Source organism: Dermochelys coriacea, chromosome 18 (assembly GCF_009764565.3).
Source record: "Dermochelys coriacea isolate rDerCor1 chromosome 18, rDerCor1.pri.v4, whole genome shotgun sequence".
In the NCBI taxonomy this organism is placed as follows: Eukaryota; Metazoa; Chordata; order Testudines; family Dermochelyidae; genus Dermochelys; species Dermochelys coriacea.
Window position 1 is genome coordinate 13,885,546 of NC_050085.1, and position 20,985 is coordinate 13,906,530.

The window sequence follows — 20,985 nt, forward strand, 5'->3', positions numbered from 1 at the left end:
TTTGCCTCCTGTCATTTTAAACTCAGATGAGCCTTCCTGGACAGATTGTAAACACATTTAACGCTCTTGGTTTTTCATTTCTCAGGCACTAAGCTGGAGCGCTCATCCTTGCAGTAATTTGGGGGGAAAAGCAAAAGGTTTGAGAAAATACTGGTTTATTTATATGCTTTTTATTTGTATTAAATTGATAGATGTCTACACTACGTAGTGGTCGTAAAAAGCAGCCAGCCAGCCCTGATGGTAGAGCCTCGCCCACTAACGAAGACATCAGATCCAGTGGCCGCAACTCTCCCAGTGCTGCTAGCACCTCCAGCAATGACAGCAAAGCAGACTCTGTGAAGAAGTCCACCAAGGTAAAAGTTGCTTGTGATTCGTTGTCCTTGGTTCAGGATCTGGGCTGTTTTCAGTTCAGTGAGTTCAGCTTAGGAGCTTGGAGCAGGCCAGAGACCTAGGTTTGACCTGGGGATTTTTGCTTTCCTGCCTGTACAGAAGGCCTGGGATTTGGATCTGAGGGTAGATGTTGCTCCTCGTTGTTCCAGTGATCAGAGCTGTTCTATACATACAGGCGGACGCATAATGGTGATGAGCAGATTTTTTTAATAAACACACACACTATATCTACTAAAGAAGTGAATGGCCGATGCCTCAGGCATCCTCTGGTACTTTTTTTCTGAAAGCACACCCAGACCCGCACACCTGACATTTTAGACTTTCAATAAGCACAAACATCCTCACAAGAAGTTACTAAAGAAACAAAGTAGTCATGGGGCAAAGAGCACAGCATTGTGATGAACTGAAAGCTGGCAAAGAGACAGGACACAGAAGGAATAAGTGGTCAGTTTTCATCATGGCAGAAGGTTAACAGCAGAGTGCCTTCAGGTTCCATGCTAGGACTGGTGTTGGTTACCGTATTTATCTATAGTCTGGAAAAGTGGGTGAGGGGGAAAGGTGGCAAAATTTGCAGGCAGCACAAAATTAGTCAAGTTCAGAAAAGAGCATTAGGAACTTCAAAGGGACTCACCACACTAAGTGAATGAGCAACACCATGATAGCTGAAATTCAGTGCTGATAAAGGCAAAATAATGTATGTTGGAGGGCGAATCTGAAGTAGTCATACGCCTTAGAGTTCTTAATTAACCGTGTCAACTCAGAAAAGGGACTTCAGCATTAATTTAGACAGCACATCCAAGATCTCTGCTCAGTGTATATCTTCAGTCAGCAAACAAACAACGTTATGAGGCATAAGGAATGAGATGTAGAATCATACAATAAATATAATGCCATTATATAAATCAATGATACTTCCTCATCTGAAATATCACCCCCTATCTCAAAAGGATATTGTGGAATTAGAGGGAATTCAGAGAAGGCTGACAGGAATGATTAGTGACATGGAAAAAACCTCTGCTGGAGAGAGACTGAAAGATTGTGATTTAGAAAGGAGAAAAATGAGAGAGGATATGATAAAAGTATATAACATAACTAATAGTCTAGAGAAGGTAGGATCGGGAACATCTGTTCTTGCCTTATAACACAAAAACTAGGGGGACAGTCAGTGAAATTATATTTAAAAAGTGGCATGTTGAAAACTGATAAAAATATTTTTCATACATGGTAATCAGACTGTGGAACTCATTGCCATATGATATCAAGACTGAGAACTTAACCAGATTCTGAGAAATCGAACATTTATATGGATAACAAGAATATTGAATGTTACACCTTGTGCTAACAGTGTTGGAAGGGATATAAAACTTCACATTTCAGGGCTTTAGCCAGTCTCATGGGGGCACAGATTATCCCACATCTCCCTGCTGCAAGGTTCTTGCACCTTCCTCTGAAGCTTCTGGTGCTGGCCGCTGCCAGACATAGAATATTGGATTAGATAGACCCTGGGTCTGATCCAGTCTGGCAAATTGTATGGGCCTTCTTATGGCATTTGGACCTTAATATAGGTCAAAGGGGTAGGACCAGCACTTTCCCTTTTAAATATATTCCTATTTAGAAATGTGAGTTTAAAATAATGTCTTGATAAGGGTACTGTTCAGGTTGTCCACTTATTCCCACTAGCCTGTTTAACGAATGCTGTGAAGGACTTACTTGCAAGCTGCCTCCCGGCTTGATGTCCTCTGAGGCAGAACTGTAGCTTCATTCTGGGCCCCCCACTATATTTGGACATGAAAGCCTATGGGGAACAGCTCCTACCAGATGGAAAGTGCCTCAGCAGCTCCAGAATGCAGATCCCTGTCCTCCCTTTCAAATGGGGGAAGAGACATATTGAATTACCATTAAATACTGACTAACCTCTGATCAGCTTTCCGCCTCCATAGGAACTTTCCTGTGTGGTTAGCATCAGTATGAAGCCTCCCAGTGCGAGTAAGTGCTCCATTTAGCATCACTTTAACTTCCCTAATAAACTATTCCTGTCTGTCCCTTTTGTGGCAGAAGATAAAAGAAGAGGCATCTTCTCCTCTCAAGAGTTCCAAGCGCCAGCGGGAAAAGACAGCATCTGACACAGAGGAACCTGAGAGAACCAACGCCAAAAAATCCAAAACTCAAGTGAGTCCCTGTGGCAGAGCAACAGTCCTGCCTGTTCTCTGAACTGGATGTGCACTCCACTGGTGGCTAACATTGGGCACCACCATCTCCCCCCAGTATAGAGAGAATCTAAAATCCAAACCCAACAACAAACCAGAAACACAACATTGATTTAAACTGCTTCCAAAATGCCAGAACAGCAAATTGTAATTTAATCTGTGGCTGGAAAGCAACCCACTTCTTAATGCGTTCCCTCTGCCGGGAGAGGAAGGGAAGGACGTGGGTAGGGATTGATGCCCAGGCATGTTGTCTTTTTCCATATTATTATCTCCAGGGTCTTAGCACAGTTTGATTTTAGCTTTTTTCTTTTTGTTAACCTGTGTCCAAATTTTATTTCGGTGTCAGTTTTTTTTCTCTTCCCTGTACCTCTCAACAACAAACTGGAAGGAAACCAAAGTGAGAGCCCTCTTCATATAGGTCTAAAATTAACCTGAGTCCTTGGCCACAGTAGCCCTAACAGAGCGTAATGTATCTGAAGTCACTCTCAGGCCTTATGTTTTAAATAGAAATGTAATTGGGGGAAATGCAGTTGAACAAAAAGTTCTAGGAAACCAGTTAAGTCTGCGAGTCCCTGAATTTTGTATATGTAATGCCTGACATTCTTAGTCCATTTGAAATTGGCCAGGTTCACTCCATAGCATTGGATCTGGGAGTTTCTAGCCCCCAGTCCTGTATATTGGCATTTCCTGTACTGCAGGGTTTATTTACAGTGAGGGCTATGGGGTGGCTGGGCAGTAATGTAGCATATAAACGGGAGTGGCTGGAGTTACACTGGCAATACCAATGGGAGCAGGTAGCTCTCCTTCGCCACATCAGTGATTTATAAGGAGACCTTTCCCCCCGTCTCAACAGGAGATCAGCAGGCCAAACTCTCCCTCGGAGGGCGAGGGGGAAGGCGAAAGCTCGGATAGTCGCAGCGTCAATGACGACGGGAGCAGTGATCCAAAGGACATTGACCAGGACAACCGAAGCACGTCGCCCAGTATCCCCAGCCCCCAGGACAATGAGAGTGACTCGGATTCATCTGCTCAGCAGCAGACGCTACAGGCGCAACCTCAAGTGCTCCAGGCACAGAATGTCCCTGCCCAAGCTCCGCCTTCTACCCCGCCCATTTCAACACAGTTACCAACACCCATATCAGCAGCCTCAGGCACCCTTACAGCCCCCCTGCAGGTTTCACCGTCAGTGTCTCAGCCTCCCAGCCAGCCCCCAGCGCCACCACCTCACTCTCACATACAGCAGGCCCCTGCTTTGCACCCTCAGAGACTCCCCTCACCGCACCCGCCGCTGCAGCCTTTGACAGTGTCTCAGAGTCAACCCCAGGGTCCTGCCTCATCGCAGCCACATTCACAGCCTCCGCTTCCTGGCCAGGTCCAGCCTGTCCCTCATAACCTGCAGGCCCAGCCTCTCCTGCCTCATCCAGTACCTCCCCAACCTTTCCCTCTCCCCCCACAGCCTTCTCAGTCTCAGGGTCCCCTTCAGACACAGCCTGCTTCTCACCCGCATGCTGCTCTGCAGGTTCAAGCAGTGCAGCCTGCCCTGCAAGCGCAGGCCGCGCTGCAGCAACCGCAACCCCCTCGGGAGCAGCCCCTACCTCCAGCCCCCATGGCCATGCCCCACATCAAACCCCCTCCTACGACCCCGATCCCACAGCTTCCCACTCCCCCATCCCACAAGCACCCTCCCCACCTCTCCGGGCCATCTCCATTCTCCATGAATTCCAACCTGCCGCCGCCACCTGCTCTGAAACCTCTCAGCTCCCTTTCCACCCATCACCCTCCTTCGGCGCACCCTCCTCCCTTGCAGCTGATGCCTCAGAGTCAGCCCCTGCAGTCTTCTCCAGCCCAGCCCCCAGTCCTGACTCAGAGTCAGAGTCTTCCGCCAGCAGTGAGCCACCCCCCATCTGGCCTCCATCAAGTGCCCTCCCAGGTCCCCTTTTCTCAGCATCCATTTGTCCCTGGGGGCCCGCCTTCTACTGCTTCTCCATCTTGCCCTTCCACTTCCACGCCACCTTGCGTGCCTGGCGTCCCGTCTCAGGCACCTGTTGCCACCTCTGCGACTTCCAGTGGAAACGTTCCAGTGGTGACATCCTGCACAATACCGTCTATTCAGATCAAAGAGGAGGCTCCCGATGAGGCAGAGGAGCCAGAAAGCCCACCTCCCCCACCCAGAAGCCCGTCGCCTGAACCTACTGTGGTGGACACACCAAGTCATGCCAGTCAATCAGCCAGGTAATGGAGGGTGTTCGCAAATTCTTCATTCCATGCTCTGCTGTTCCACACAGCTGCATTAAGAGTTTCGCTGCTTGCTGGCTGGGCCAGCAGGGATTGAGTATTACAGCCATGATACTCACGGTCTTGGAATTGGGAATTTGTTGTACTCCAGCCTCTTTGGCAATAGAACAGTTGTCTAAGAGCCTGTCCATGCTGGTTGAAATTTGTGCTACCACTGCTCCTGTTGGAATATAGTTGTTACTAGCATAGTCTCCCTAACGTGACATTCAAGTATTAAATCACAATGTAGGTAAGATCCTGTGCGACCCTGCTCCCTACTCCCCCACCCCCCAAAACTTGCAGCAGGGCTCTATGAATTGTATGCAGGAACCCTGGAATTATGCCCAGTCTCCCCAAAGCTCCCTGCTCTCCTGATACAGCACAGAATCCCTTGTTTATTTTTCTACAGGTATTAATTTACAGCGCCCCCTAATATTCGGTCTCCAGCATGCAGCCTATATCTGTGTTGAAAAACATGGTTATTTCAGTTGCATGGATGAAACTTACCGGGCTGATTTCCAAAGATACAAAGGGAAGTTGGGCACCACGGGCGCTGGGTACGTATCTCCCACTTGTGCCTTTGGAAATCTCTCCTCATTCTGTCACCGTTTTTCGGGGAATGAAAAACCCTCATCCAGCCCAGTGTCAGCCACTGTATTCAGACTGATATTGCAGGTACCATCTGTGAGAAGTTCCTGCTAGAAGGCTAGTCTGTGGAGGAGGAACACACAGTAAAGTTAGTTCCTTTCTGGGCTTTCAGTGGAGCAACTGGTAATGTAAATCCGAAGTGCTGTATAATTCCCCTTTGATGTGAGGCTGTCAAATCACAGACTCTTGGTCTTTCCCAGGCCTAAATTCTCTGCTTTCTCTTTCAGGTTCTATAAGCACCTGGACCGTGGCTACAACTCGTGCGCAAGGACAGACCTGTACTTCATGCCTCTGGCAGGATCCAAACTAGCAAAGAAAAGAGAGGAGGCAATCGAGAAGGCCAAGCGGGAAGCAGAGCAGAAAGCAAGAGAAGAGAGGGAGAGGGAGAAAGAGAAGGAGAAAGAGAGGGAGAGAGAGCGGGAGCGTGAAAGAGAAGCAGAAAGAGCGGCGGTAGGTTTATCGGTCTGCTGTGGAGGAAGGGTATGTTAGGATCTGTATTAAATGATGACTGTAAAATGTTGGGGATACATTTGCAACCCTCCATTAGAGTGCTTAGTGCAGGCACAAGCATGGCGTGGAGGGAGCAGTTGGGTGCATGCGACGCACAGGAACATTGGAGCATGGGTGCAAGCAATGTTTTGGGTTGTGTGTATGCCATTGGCACATCTAGCTGGCTTGTACCTGTCCCTTCCTGCACTGGCCCCACCCACTTGCTTCAGGGCTCCCCCCCACAGTGGAACAGGGTGTTGTAGGCAGCTTACTATACTGCACATCTTCTCCTGGTGGGTCTGCAGCTTCTGTTGTACTGAGAGAAGCCAAGGCAGTCTGGGGACTGAATTGGGCCCAACATCAATAAAACACTTTCAAGATGAAAAGTGGTACCTAAATGGGCAGGAACAGTAAATACCCATTAGCTGTTGGTGAATTCTGTTGGTTCCCTTTGTGCTGCAGGCACAGAATGCCTGAAAGTACATGGCATATCCCTTGCCTGTTGCACCATTTAGGGGAGCTCCCAGAAAGGGGTAGGGCGAAGGCAGTGAACCTTTGACATGTTTGACTTGAGAATACCTAATTTTTCTCAGGAAGGCCCCAACTGTGTATAATTCAAACTTGTACACTAATTTCTGAGTGTTGGTTTGGTTTTTAAATTTACTTGGAGTTAAAAAACAAAGCCCCTGTGGTGTGGGCAGAGATCATCGAGGGTGGGGAGACTGGTCATAATGCAGCGATACTGCCTTGTTTTAATTGAAAAAAAACACACTAGAGTCTTTTTTTTTTTTAACCAGGCTTGTGCACCTTTCTAAGGGAGGGTTGTAGCAGTTAGCAGTGGAAGATGCCTATAGCCAGCCAGTCCCTGCACATGGAAGGGCAGAATGTAGTGTGTTGTCCCCCACCCCCACATGCTGTGCACCCTTGCTCTTCAGGGGCTTGCTCAATCCTAGCGCATGTGGGGGAAGGCTTTTGGGAGAAAGCTGTCATGGGAGAGGGTGTAGGATTATCCCCGTACTGAGCTGCAGCGAAAGGGGGAATGTGCTGGCAATTTTTTCAACGAAGTTAGTTTTTTTGGAATAAAATCTCTCCCCTTCCCTCCCCCCATTCTCTGCAGCAGAAAGTGTCCAGCTCCTCCCATGAAGGTCGCCTTGGGGAGTCCCAGCTCCCTGGACCAACTCACATGAGACCTTCATTCGAACCTCCACCCACAACCATCGCCGCTGTTCCACCTTACATAGGTCCAGACACGCCCGCGTTACGGACTCTCAGCGAGTACGCCCGTCCTCACGTGATGTCACCAACAAACCGCAACCACCCATTCTTTGTTCCCCTGAACCCCACTGATCCTCTCCTGGCCTACCACATGCCTGGCCTCTATAATGTGGACCCCACCATCCGAGAACGGGAGCTCCGGGAGCGGGAGATCCGGGAGCGGGAGATCAGGGAAAGGGAGTTGCGAGAGAGGATGAAACCAGGCTTTGAGGTGAAACCACCTGAACTCGATGCACTGCACCCAGCTACCAACCCCATGGAGCATTTTGCCAGACATGGCGCACTGACTATACCCCCAACAGCAGGACCCCATCCGTTTGCTTCCTTCCACCCGGGTTTAAACCCCCTTGAAAGGGAGAGACTTGCGCTGGCAGGCCCCCAGTTACGGCCTGAAATGAGCTACCCTGACAGACTGGCAGCAGAAAGAATACACGCTGAGCGGATGGCGTCGCTCACAAATGACCCATTGGCACGTCTCCAGATGTTCAACGTGACGCCTCACCATCACCAACATTCGCATATACATTCGCATCTACACCTCCATCAGCAGGACCCGCTACATCAAGGTGAGCCCAGGGAGCGAGCCAGAGCTCTTCCTTAGGGATGCTGACCCCTGCTGCTCCTGTAAGATCCTAGAATCGTAGAAATATAGAGCTAGAGGGAACTTCGAGAGGTCATCCAGTCCAGCCCAGCCCTTGCACTACTAAACCTAGACCATCCCTGACAGGTGTTCTTAAAAATCTCCAGTGATGTGGATTCCCCAACCTGTCTTAGAAGCCTGTTCCAGAGCGTTAAAGTTTTCCTAATATCGAACCTAAATCTTCTTTTCTGCAGATGAAGCCCATTACTTATCCTGCCTTCAGTGGACATGGGAAACAACTGGCCCCCATCCTCTTTATCATATTCCTTAACATACTGGAAGACTATTGCCCCTCAGTCTTCTTCCCCGGCTACAGAAAGGAGCTGGACCAATTGGAGAGAGTCCAGCAGAGGGAAACGAAAATTATTTGGGGGCTGGGGCACATGACTTACAAGGAGAGGCTGAGGGAACTGGGTTTATTTAGTCTGCAGAAGAGAAGAGTGAGGGGGGGATTTGATAGCCACCTTCAACTACCTGAAGGGGGGGTTCCAAAGAGGATGGAGCTCAGCTGTTCTCAGTGGTGGCAGATGACGGAACAAGGAGCAATGGTCTCAAGTTGCAGGGGGGGTTGGATATTAGGCCTTGTCTACACCAGCAAGTTACTGTGCAGTAAAGCAGCTGTCTGCGGTGTAACTCCAAAGGTGTAGACGCTACCAACCCACTTAGTGCGCAGAAACTCCTCAGTTGCAACATTGCAAAAAAAAACAAAAAAACCCCACCTCCGCAGTGCTCCTGTGCTGTATTGCCAATGTAAACACCTCAACTGCCTTCAGGGCTGCGCTTGGCCTCTGGAAGTGTCCCATCATCCCTCAAGTGGCCGCTCTGCTCATTGTTTTGAACTGGCTGTCCTGAAGGCATGCGCCCTTCCCCCTTTCAGAGCTGTGCTGATCTGCTCCAGGCCACACCGCAAACCATTATTATGGAATGCTCATGCTGTTGAACACAGGGGTGTGCGTGTGAGTGAGAGAGAGCAGTGGGGGCTGATGTTGGGGTTTCCCTCTCCCTCTGCCTCAGGTCTGGTTGCTTCCTGCCACTGTCTGAACTTGCAAGACAGCATGCTGAAACACTCTGTCTCCAGACTGTCTCTCTTTCCCCCTCCTCTCACACACACACACACACACACACACACACTCACACTCACACACTCTCTCTCTCTCTCTCTCTCTCTCTCTTCTTCCCACCCCCCACCCCCTCCGCCTTTGGTTGAAAAGCAGCTGGCAATGTAGTAGGATGCCCATGGAACAATGGGACGCTGTGCCTGCCCTATGAGGCATTGCAAACCTTTCCCAAAGCACCCTGTGGCAGTGTCACAGAGGGACAGCTACCACAATGCACTGCTGTCTTTGCCGTTGCAAGAGCTGCTAGTGTGGATGTGCTCCACCATCACAAGGAGCACAGTGTGCACATGCAATGGCAGTTTAATTCCAGTGCGTTAATAAAAGTGGTATCACTTGTTGCACAAAAACTTTGCAGTGTCGACAAAAAACTATTTCACTGGGAGGGTGGTGAAGCACTGGAATGGGTTATCTAAGGAGGTGGTGGAATCTCCATCCTTAGAGGTTTTTAAGGCCTGGATTGACAAAGCCCTGGCTGGGATGATTTAGTTGGGGTTGGTCCTGCTTTGAGCAAGGGGTTGGACTAGATGACCTCCTGAGGTCTCTTCCAACCCTCCTCATCTATGATTCTTTTCTCAAGACTATACGTGCCCAGTTTTTTAAACCTTACCTCAGAGATCAGGTTTTCTAAATCTTTTATCATTTTTGTTGCTTTCCTCTGAACTGTCCAATTTTTCCACATCTTTACTAAATTGTGGCATCCAGAATTAGGCACAGGTACTCCAGCTGAGGCCTCACTAGTGCTGAGTAGAGCAGGACAGTTACCTGTCATGTCTTACATACGACATGCCTGTTAATACACCTCAGAATGGTATTAGCCTTTTTGAAACTGGATCACATTGTTGACTCGTATTCAATTTGTGATGCACTATACCCACCAGATTCTTTCCAGCAGCGCTACCTACTGCCTATCCAGTTATTCCTTGTTTTGTAGTTGTGCGTTTGATTTGTTTCCTTCCTATGCGTAGTACTCTGCATTTATCTTTATTGAATTTCATCTCGTTGATTTCAGACCAGTTCTCCTGTTTGTCAAGGTTGTTCTGATTTTTATTCCAGGCCTCCAACGTGCTTCCAACCCCTCCCATTTTAGTGTCATCTGCATATTTTATACACATACTCTACTCCATTATCCAATTCATTAATGAAAATATTGAATGATACCAGATCTAAGAGCCTTCTGCCCAAATCATGGGGTCGTATCCCATGACTGAGGAACTATGCACAGCATAATCTCCAGCTGTGTCAGCATGGAAGCCATACCCAGGTCTCTACAAGATTGTGACACATGGGTGTGGCCCCACCCTGAATAACATTGCTTTCTTTATACCGTGTGGCTAGAAATAGCTATAATTGTGTTTGATCTTTCATAGACACCTGCTTTTTCCTGTCCACGCAGGCAAAGGGAAACCACAACACAATGCAGCTGGGATACAACTGTGTTTAAATAATAGGATTATTATTTTATTTTAGGCATTACATCTCTGTATAAATGATGCAGGCCTCCCTTGTAATAACCAGGGTACTTTACACCCACATATTTAACCCTTCCCTGTACTGGGATTGGATCAGGTCATTGCTGAGCACGGGGCAAGTTTTCAGCAGCCAGTAACGTTCTTCATACATCCAGGCCTTGACCAAAATTCTCCCTCTGTTGGTCTAGAACTGGTGCAGCCCAATCAGCAGTGGCGGCACTAATGTAGACTGCAGGCACTTGTCAGATGATACAGTGGTTAAAACTCCAGTTCCCTGTATACCTTTGGACCCAGCTTAGTAGTTCATACCCTGGTATGCACACCAGTGAGAGCGCTACACACTGAATACTAGCACCTAGACATCAATGAGATCGCTAGCTGTCTCAGGCTGGAAAATGGTTGGAGTTGTTCAGCCAGAGTATGAATTTAAAACAATTGGTTACTAAAATATTGCATGATAAAAGTGTGGGTGGGTGTGGGGCATGCATGCATGCCCCTGCTTTCTCTCTGATGGTGGTTTAAGCAGTTGCCCGTGAGAAGTTCAGGTGAGACAAACAGGACAAGTCTTCAGCCCTTTTTTCATGTAAAGTGACTGCTCTCTCTGATGTGAAGGACATTGCCATAGATATCGATCTATTTTCCAAACTTAGTTAGGGCGGTGCTAAAATAAAGGGACAGCAAATTTGAGAGAAACCGAAAGTGTGCGCATAAATCAACTTCCGATGGATCAAATGGTAATTGCGAATAGAGTGATGATAGCAAACCTCAGGCTATCTGGGGAGGAGGATGTTTGGGAAATGAGGAGGAGAAGATAACACCAGTGATAAGCAGTAAGCTAGTATGTGTCCTGCCAAATAAGCAGCATATTGATTTTCCCTGATCAGAGATTAAGGTGATCGGAAATGGAAGATAATAGTGCAAGTTAAGCATCCCAATCCAAAATGGTGTTATTAAATAGGAGACCTTTCAAAATCAGCAAGGGTGGTGGTCAGGCTGTGAGATGGGGAGGTGTAAGTGGGTAAGTTTAGTCGATTTTTTTATATAACTGCTGGGTTTGTGAAAAATCCCACAACTACACACTTCAGAGGAAGGTCACTGCCAGTCTGATCTGGGGGGGAAACTCCTTTCCAACCCCACATCTAATGACCAGTTAGACCCAGAGCCTGTGAGCAAGAACCAGCCAGCCAAGTACCTGAGAGAACTCTCAGTTCTCCCTCAGAGCCCTGGCCCTCCCCTTCCAGCGTCCAATCTACAGCCATGGCCATCCCTGATGCTTCAGAGGAAGGAGCTAAAAAAGAAAAAGAAATAAACCCCAGAGTGCATTGGGGGAGGAGGGGAAGTAGCACACTTATTACCTTGGCGGATTTCTGGAACAGGTTACGTAACTTCCTTCATTCCCGTGGAGGGAGGGAGTCAAGGCTCTGGGTATGAATGTCTGCATTGCAAACTAAGGTGTAATTGTAGCTTTAATCTAGCTAGTGCAGGTAACGATAGTAATGAAGATGTGGTAGTACAGGCTAGCTGCTTCAGTACAAGCCCACCAAGGACCCTGGGTACATACTCAGGTTGCCAGTCCACACTGAAGTCCATGCCACCACATCTTATGCTACTATTGTTACCCATGCTAGCTTGATTAAAGCTAGGCCGGGTGTGCCTACAGTTACACCTGATTTGCAGGGTAGACACCCTCTGGCCCTCTTGTTGACATATGTGGTGATTCTCTGATCCCTTTTCAGAGTAGCAGCCGTGTTAGTCTGTATTCACAAAAAGAAAAGGAGTACTTGTGGCACCTTAGAGACTAACAAATTTATTAGAGCATAAGCTTTTGTGAGCTACAGCTCACTTCATGAAGTGAGCTGTAGCTCACGAAAGCTTATGCTCTAATAAATTTGTTAGTCTCTAAGGTGCCACAAGTACTCCTTTTCTGATCCCTTTATTTCCCATTTATCTATTTGTCTTGTCAACACCTGGCAACATCATAACTTCCTAGTGCTGATTATATAAAGCAGACCTCCCTACTTCAGCTCTCTTAATCTGACATCTCCTTTTGGTTGCTACAGCCCCACCCTTCTTCCCTCTTGGCATGCAAGTCCCCTTACCAACACATGGTTTACACCCAATTTTCATGTAATCATAGTGTCTAATGAATATAATGCAAAACCTCTGCACAGTTCAGGGAAACTGGTAGTCTCTGCTGAGGCGTGACCTCCGTACTATACTAGTAGCTGCAATGAAAAGGGTGTGCGAAGGAGGTTTTACCTCTTCAGCCTTTCTGTACTGCTAGAGTATGAACATTTGGGCCTTGTACAACTGGAATAGATTTTCCTTCATGTTTACCAGAAAGCTCCTCAGTCTAAGCTTGGGGACCTTCTTCATTAGAATGTGCTTAGGTCCAAAACGCTTTTAGATCCCCAAAAGTGATTGGTGACATAACCTGGTATCCTGTTAGGTGTCAAGACAAAGAGATGGGAAAGTCACTCATTTGGCTGAGTAGCTATGAGTAATGTCACTACATCGGTGATTTGGTAGATGGGCAACCAAAGCAAGATTTACACATTTTCTGATAGCAAACTGGTGGAGAAAGGTTAAATAAGGCACCAACTAATTCAGCAGCAAGGTCAGAAGTGAAAGCAATTCAAGTACATGGTGTACAGTTCCTGGGACAAACGTACTGCAGATGTACTTGTGCAAGCAAGCAAATATAGCATAATGAGTCTTGGAACATGTGAATTAAAAATAGATGGTGTCTCTGTTTCCTGGGTTAAGAAGGGAATTTGAGAGCTATTGCAGAAAGAGCCTGAGTGTCCATCAAAGGAGGCAAGTGATACACAGCTGAATTTCAGTAGAAATGTATCTGGGATTTGGTAGCGGTGATGCAGTACATAAAGGCACTACTAGATGGAACTTGCACAGTGTTCAGCTTGCCATGTGCGCTGCTCTGGAGGTCAGAGGATGAACTTCACCAAATATCAAGTCTTATGGATTGTAAAGGGGCAGGATTGACCTAGATTGGACTGCAGTTTTGCAGATGATGAATAGGGTTGATTTAAATTGACTTTATGGCTACAGACACTTGAGTGCTGGAATATGGTAACTTTTAAAGGAAAAGAAATAAGTGTCTGACACAGCGTGTCTACACACGTTTTTTATCTTCAATTAATTGATTGCTTATTAACTCGAGGTAGCTAACACATTTGTTAAGGCCAGCATGGACACTCTATAAGTATTTGTTCCAGGACACACACGTTTGTGGTGTACCCACAAGGACCAGCCTGGAGTCTTCACCAGCCTTTACAAACATGTTAGCTACCTCACGTGGATAGGCACTAACTCAAGCTAGAAAACTCTGGTGTGACCCATTGAGTGAGCTACTGAAATGAAGTCACTGAAGCACAATTTCAGAATTGAGATCTTGGCTGCTCAAAGAGGGAAGGGAAAGTAGGGGGTTGGTCTGAGTGATGGGCAGCACTGACATACAGTTACTCGTGTTGCACTATTCTTACAGGCTTGCACTTGTGTATGCTTAGAAACAGGAGTAGTATTGGGAAATGACCATGGGAGACTGCTTTCTGCTAATATGCAATTTCCATGCAAACTTCTAGCGGATTAAATGCAGGGGATTTGCCATGCACTGATGGGTAAATATTGTCATGGTTTCATCAGTGTCATGTTTTCATCCTCTTAGTAAAGTGACATTAGAGGAATTGCCTACAAGTGAGGACAAATAAGGATGGGGGGCGGGGGAGTTCCCTTTTGTACAAGGCTGGCAGCTCCCTGGAGCTGACACTGTCTGATTTGGGGAATGGAGGGTTTGAGAGCTTCCTGTCTGTCCAGAGCAGTATTTCAAGGGTGCTCAATTGTTAAGCCCTTGTGACCTGAGGATTGTCAGTGATCCTTTGACTTGTACTTGTGTGCTAGCAGAAGGCAAGAAGATATTTACAGCCAGTGTTTTCTTATAAACCTCTGAAAAGACAAATTTTGCCTTAGAGTCTTGGTTTAACTGTATTAGCATGAGATTCTGCCTGTGTGTGAGTGTGTGTGTGTGTGAGAGAGAGAGAGAGAGAGAGAGAGAGAGAGAGAGAAGTGGGGAAGAAGGAGGCTGCTAACAATGAATGTGTAAATGGTTTTGCTATTTGATTTTTCCTGTCACTTGGTAGATTTCTTTTTCGTTATTGAAATTGAAAGCCACGAGTTGTTGCTTTAACAATTAAGAATGTTTGGCAAGCAGATGTCACTTCAAACACTTGAAGATAGAGAAGTGGGCTTCAAGTCAGATGGAGCTAAGCTCCACATAATTACACACCAATTAATCCAGATACTGCACAAGCTCAAGTGGTAACATGGCTTTTGTTCCCCAAATGGTGAGGCTTCCCCAAGCAGTTGGTTAACTTCCCTTTTATCTTCTTTTCTAGGTTCAGCAGGACCTGTTCACCCGCTGGTGGATCCCTTGGCAGCTGGACCCCACTTGGCACGTTTCCCCTACCCACCTGGTACCATCCCCAACCCGCTGCTAGGGCAGCCACCACACGAGCATGAAATGCTCCGACACCCAGTCTTCGGTGAGGACATTTCACTGACCCTTCCCCAGGCAGCGCTTTGATCCGAGCTGTAAACACTTTCCTCTGGGTCTAAATGTGCAGTGGAGGGAATTGGGAGCTTTAATTCTTATGCTTTTGCTTTATCGTTTTTAAACTGAACTTTTTTATGTTACAATCTTTAGACATTTCATTGCTAATACGTCCCCTAGAACTGAACCCTAGTAGCAGCTGTAGGGAAGCCAGGAGGTATGGTGATTAGAACAGTGGGCAGACTGGAAATCAGTATTCTAATTCCCAGTTCTGCCACTGTTTTGCTGTATAACCTCAGGCAAGTTGCTTAACCACTCGGTGCATCTGTGTCCCCATCTGTGAAATGGGAATGTGGGGGGGATAATGCTCTGCTTTACCTACTTTGCAGGGCAGCGAGAACGAGTTAATGTTTGTGCAGGGCATAAATGTGATGTCTCCTGCAGGTACCCCCTACCCACGAGACCTGCCTGGTGCTATCCCACCTCCAATGTCAGCAGCCCATCAACTGCAGGCCATGCATGCCCAGTCAGCAGAGCTGCAAAGACTGGCTATGGAGCAGCAGTGGTTGCACGGGCATCCCCACATGCACGGTGGGCATCTACCAAGTCAGGAAGATTATTACAGGTGAGAGATACAATGGAGACACAGCTAAAAGCTCTGTTACTATTTCCCTGACTTTTTTTCTCCTGAGGGGTCCCTTCCCCGCAACCTGCAGCCCATACATATGGTCAGTGTGACCTTAACATGCTTGGAGATCAAGCTTCAGAAAATATTAGTTTGGTGTGGAGGTGTCACGATGTCACAGTCTCAGTGCTCTGAAACCGCCCTGAATGAAGCCAGGGAGGACTGTAGTGTAGTGTCCCCACCACAGGACAGACTCACCAGGGCAAGAAGCCTTCTCAGCTTCAGCACTTCTTGGGTCTCGCCTTGGCGCATTCAGCACCCTGTTCACACTGTAAGTGTCCCGCAGTGAGTCCACCTGGAAGGGACACCTGGGGAGGACTCAGCAGTGGCTCTCAGCCAGCGTATAAAACAGAAGAGTTTATTAGTCGATGAGAACACAACGTAGAACAGATCTTATTAGCACAGAAATCAGGAACATTCAGCAGAATTCAGCTTGGGGGGATCCAGAGCTCAGAACCCTGGGTTTCCCCCCTTAGTCCAAAAACAGGAGATTGACCAGTTTCCACCAGCCCAGGTTCAGTCACTCCCACCTGTCCTACCTCTGGGCTTTGTCTCCTTCCTGGGCAAACAGGTCACCTAGTCTCTTTGGTCTACAACACCTTCAGCTAGCTCCTTGCAGAGAAGGGGGCCTGGCCATCATTTGCCAGGACACACAGTGTTGGCCATTTTCTATGGCCTGGCAGCCAGTCAGCCATCACACCTGCCCTCTGGGGGGTCTCTGCAGTTATCACACACCCTTATCCCACCATCTAGATACTTGAGCAATACATAGGGGAAACTGAGGCACGCACACACACACACACAGAGTATTCAGTGAAAATATTAAGAACATTCCCAGTTTGTCACAGGAGACTGAGATAGATTTTGGAAACTAGACCAGAATAATTGGCATAAGGAATAAACTAGCTTTGTCATGTGCTGCAAGATTAGCTTTGCTTTTAGTGACATTCATTATGATTGCTATTTCCCCATTTCCTCCCCTGGAAGAATAAAAAATCTCATGAACAGAAATAAGAGAGGAATTCACCAGCAAGTAAATCTGAACAAATTATTGATGGGCAACGGTTGGTGAAAGCATAACTAATACAGACGCTGGATGAATGGCTGAGCAGATCTCCACCGGTTATGCAAGTTCTTCCTCTCCCAAAATTATTATATTGCGATGGTTTTCCTCCTCTTTTTCCCCCATTTGCCTTCATTGGAAGACCTCTTGTTTCTGTTTTGCAATGGCAGCTGGCAATCTTCAGAAAGGGAAACACCGCCTCTGGCATCCAGCAAGGTCCACGCTTTATGTTGCTTCGTAGCGAGGATAGCTGAGCAGCAGCCTGGCATGTGCTTGCCTCATGCCCCCTTTGCTTTGGTGTCTCAAACCTTGTCTGCTCTGGAAAATTACGTGTTGGGACACCAGGTGACAGTACTGGCAGCTGACCTGATGCTGAACATGGTTTAGCTGCAAGTGTGGACAGGGGCAAAGCATGTTCAGTACCAGTTCAGCTGCACTGCTTGCTGGTACCTGCTGGTAATCTCGCTTGTATACAGAAGCCCACGATAAACAAAGCACATCATCTCCCGTGACAACTGTGTTCTTCACTGTTTGTTACCATGCTGGTTCTCTGTTCACTCTGAGAAATTAGACCTCCTGCCCCCCACCCATATCCCCTTCGTGGCACTTTGATGCTCTTTCCCTTTCCCCTCCCCCCCGCCCCCATTTTGCAGTGAGGCGAGTATCAAAAGGCAACATATTGCTGAGACACCAAGCCACATGCCCTTTGTCCACTAAAACACATTTTCTTTCTCTTTCAGTCGACTGAAGAAAGAAGGTGACAAACAGTTGTAATAAATTATTTATTTGTAATGCCGGCTATGGAAACCCCAGTCCTTGGGAAGGAATGGAACATTTTTTACATACAATAAGAGCTGCAAAAGAATATCTTATAAAGATTTCTTTATATATTTAAACCTAAAGAAAACGCCCACCTCCCCTACCAACAGCTAAAGACTTACTGGCATAAATAGTGTTCATTTGTAGAGAAGATTTCTCAAGACTGGTGTGGGCTTCCCTGCATGACCACCTATTCAGAAGCCTATTGAAAATACAGGACTGTTTGGAATTCTCAGAGAACTACCCTGCAATCTTGGGGCGGAGGGAGGCGGGGGGGCGGGATGTTTTGGTTGGATTGATTTGGGGTAGGTGCTAGAATCAGGTTCACAACACGACAGTCACTGTGCGTGAAGAGACACTCAATGCATCTATATATATATATATATATATATATATATATAAACCCGAAAAAAATAAGGATTGCAAGTAGGTGGCGTAACAAGCTCTGAATCCAAGTGCTATAATAATAAAATAATTACTTTTATTTTAATACATTGTAGGAAATCTTCATACTTTTAAAGAGAGCTCAGTTCTTCAGCATGGCTTTTCAAGTCTGTAAATAATGTTTTGGGTGGCAGGGGAGGAAAAATAACAAAACTCCACAAACGTAACAATCTTGTTTTTTTCATTAACATCACAAATCCTGGTAGTGACAGAATACAGAGTTGATTTTTAATAAAAATAAATATATATAATTATCCCTTTAATTAAAGGGAAATAATGGGTGTCAATAATTTCAAATGGGCAAATGCTTGAAATTTGATTTGGTAGCAACAATAAGCATTAAAGGCAGTTGCAGGGATAATGTTACAAATGACTGTTTCTGTTCCCCCCCTTTTTTCCCCCCATTATCATTATATCTTTCCATTCTGCAGATGACTTTTATTGAGTTCTGCTTCTCAGCAGTACAGATGTCCCTTGAAACTAGCTTGCCCTTTCTGTCTCTACTGTAGAGGTTATTGTAAATTTGGCTGCAATCTGCCTCCTTCTATTGTCTTTTAAAAACAATAGTCTCGCTAAATTTGTGTTAAGCTATCTCTTTAAATTTTAGCTAGTAGTAGCAAAAATTCTAAGAAGTAATATCTTCCTTTAAATGTGATGTGTAGCTCAAACTATTAAAGTCAGGGTTGTGTGGGAAGAATTTTTGGATTGGAGCCCACTTTCTCTGGCTTTTGTTTTATATATTTCTAAGGAGAGACTAGACAATTGAACTACAGAGTTGTGTTTTTAAAGTTCTTTCACAAACACCAATAATCTAAATTTAACCTGTCTCTTACTGAAGGCTGCTCGTTTTGGGGGGTTTTTTGTAACATGTCTCAAGGGTTTGTGTATCAAGGAACCTGCTGCTGTGGGATTAGCCAGAGGTATTCAGTAACATTGCTGACTCCCATCACAACAGGTTCATGCTGAATAGCCCAGATTGGCTGGAAGAAGAACTTTGCCCATGTGTGTCCATGGCTGATATATGGCAAAGGAGAGAGGGCGCACACAGTAGAAGAATAGGCATATATTTTTGTAGATAGCTTTGCTCGCTGCCTAAGCCAAGATGCACATCTTTCTTGAACACACACATACCAAAACCATCTTCTTGTTGTTGCATTAGCCATGTTTTCGATAAGGCAGAGGGTGGCGGATCCAGAGAACATCTGCATCTGCTGGTCATGTTTTCTACTGGTACATAACCTCTTCCATTCTCTCTCTCAACTCTTGAGGGTTGTAGCTCTGCTGTGGTAGACTGTTATATGTGGTGGTCATGTCATAGGACTGTATTGAGCCATGTTAGATAAACTTGTAGTTAATCATTCAGTCTTGTGGAAGGCATGGCATGAATGGTGCTTCACCACCACACAGGGCAGAAACCAACATTACCATGTTGCTACTTATTGGCTGCACTGACTGGGAGGTAATGGCACCGATTTATGAATTAAAACCTGCATCAGGGAATTCCAGGCTTAGTCTATCCATCTATGTAGCATGTATGTCCAGGGGAGGAAGGCTAGTTTCAGTTCCATCTCATCTCTTTTCTCATCCTTTCATTCCAGTTCTCCTTTTAATGCCATTTCAGTTCCTCAGAGTGAGTCAGACCCAACAGAACTCTGTGTGAGCTTCGGTCTGCCAAGACTCCAGTGTTTTGACACGTGGGAGTTCTCTGGCTTGGATACCAAGAGATTCACCCTAGAACCAGGAACTATAATATTTGTACATTACTTCCAGTCTCTGTCTGGGGTTGTGGGGTAAAATAGCATTAACACCTATCCAGCAAATATCATGGCAGAGGTGCTAATAAAAATTTCCCTGGCCACAAAGAGCATTAATGTACTGAAGGCTTTATTTAATAAAATTTCCATCAAAATTCAATTTTTTTCACCCTCTAGAATTGGGGAAGGGCAGGCATGACACCACCACCAATCGCACATGATGCTGCCTCTCTATTTCAGTCTTTTTTTCTTTTCTTTTTTTCCAAGGAAAAAGATGTTGATTCCTTCATGTTGTCCTTTCTCTTTCCATTTTTCCAAAGAACAAAGTAGTGCTTTGCAATCCCTATTCAAAAAGCTGTCCCTTGATCTTTTTTTTTTGCAGCATAGTAGAATCTTTTATGTTTCTGACATCGTGGCACAAAGAAGCTCTGAGATTCTTCCATCTCAATCCAATGATTAACTACAGCTTTATTTGCAATGGCTTTTGAAACCATCTTGGTGTTCGATGCCCTGTTATTATAACCCAGACCTTTTGGTTTCCTTTCAGAAATCTCTCCTTTTTTCCTCTGTTTTGAAGATTTTTTTTTTTTTGCTTTAGTGTTTCTGAAACGTCTCTTGTTCTATGTCGTCATGGTTGAGCTTGTTTCACTGCACCGTTAAAGCAGAGTGTACATTCTGACTGCTACATTTATATATATCTTGAAGCTTAATGTATATATGAGTAGTTTGCCATGGGATAACACAGTGTAAACAGAATAGAAACCCAGAAATCGTGACTTCTGTGTTCTCTCCATTTGAGTATTTTGTAATTTTTTTGAAATATTTGTGGACATAAATAAAACCAAGCTACACTACAGCAGCCAGGTTTTGTCTGCAAGTGGAGTGTGTCTGTTACTTGAGATGAGCGGGAGAGGGCGTGATAAGGGGGCAATGGCATGAAAGTCTTGCCTCTTCTAACAACTGCACATTTACAAGCAAAAGCAGATCTCTCTCTTCTCTTGTTTCTCAACCCGGCTTCTCTGTTGTTAGCTCACCCTAGTGTCTAGCCTTCATACATAGTGTTATGCTACCCTGTGTTTGCGCCTGAGCTGAATTCCAATGTGCATAATTGCATTTTGTCTACCTGGGTCTAGCTAAATGCTC

General features: G+C 46.0%; 1 protein-coding gene across 12 annotated transcripts in view; it reads left to right on the forward strand.

Annotated features, from left to right (window-relative positions):
* RERE (arginine-glutamic acid dipeptide repeats) overlaps positions 1 to 20,701 on the forward strand; it is a 417,871-nt gene extending 397,170 nt beyond the window's left edge. For 5 of the 12 annotated variants that reach the window (XM_038376447.2, XM_038376446.2, XM_043500015.1 and 2 more), the window contains 8 exons: positions 192 to 353; positions 2,446 to 2,559; positions 3,451 to 4,829; positions 5,747 to 5,969; positions 7,126 to 7,849; positions 14,923 to 15,069; positions 15,522 to 15,702; positions 17,566 to 20,701. In XM_038376447.2, the coding sequence (XP_038232375.1) occupies positions 192 to 353; positions 2,446 to 2,559; positions 3,451 to 4,829; positions 5,747 to 5,969; positions 7,126 to 7,849; positions 14,923 to 15,069; positions 15,522 to 15,702; positions 17,566 to 17,599 (2,964 nt within the window). In that variant the 3' untranslated portion in view covers positions 17,600 to 20,701. The remainder of the gene's footprint in view (positions 1 to 191; positions 354 to 2,445; positions 2,560 to 3,450; positions 4,830 to 5,746; positions 5,970 to 7,125; positions 7,850 to 14,922; positions 15,070 to 15,521; positions 15,703 to 17,565) is intronic. The other 7 variants (XM_043500009.1, XM_038376448.2, XM_043500012.1 and 4 more) reach the window with 3 other exon arrangements.
* Positions 20,702 to 20,985: the final 284 nt, after the last annotated feature.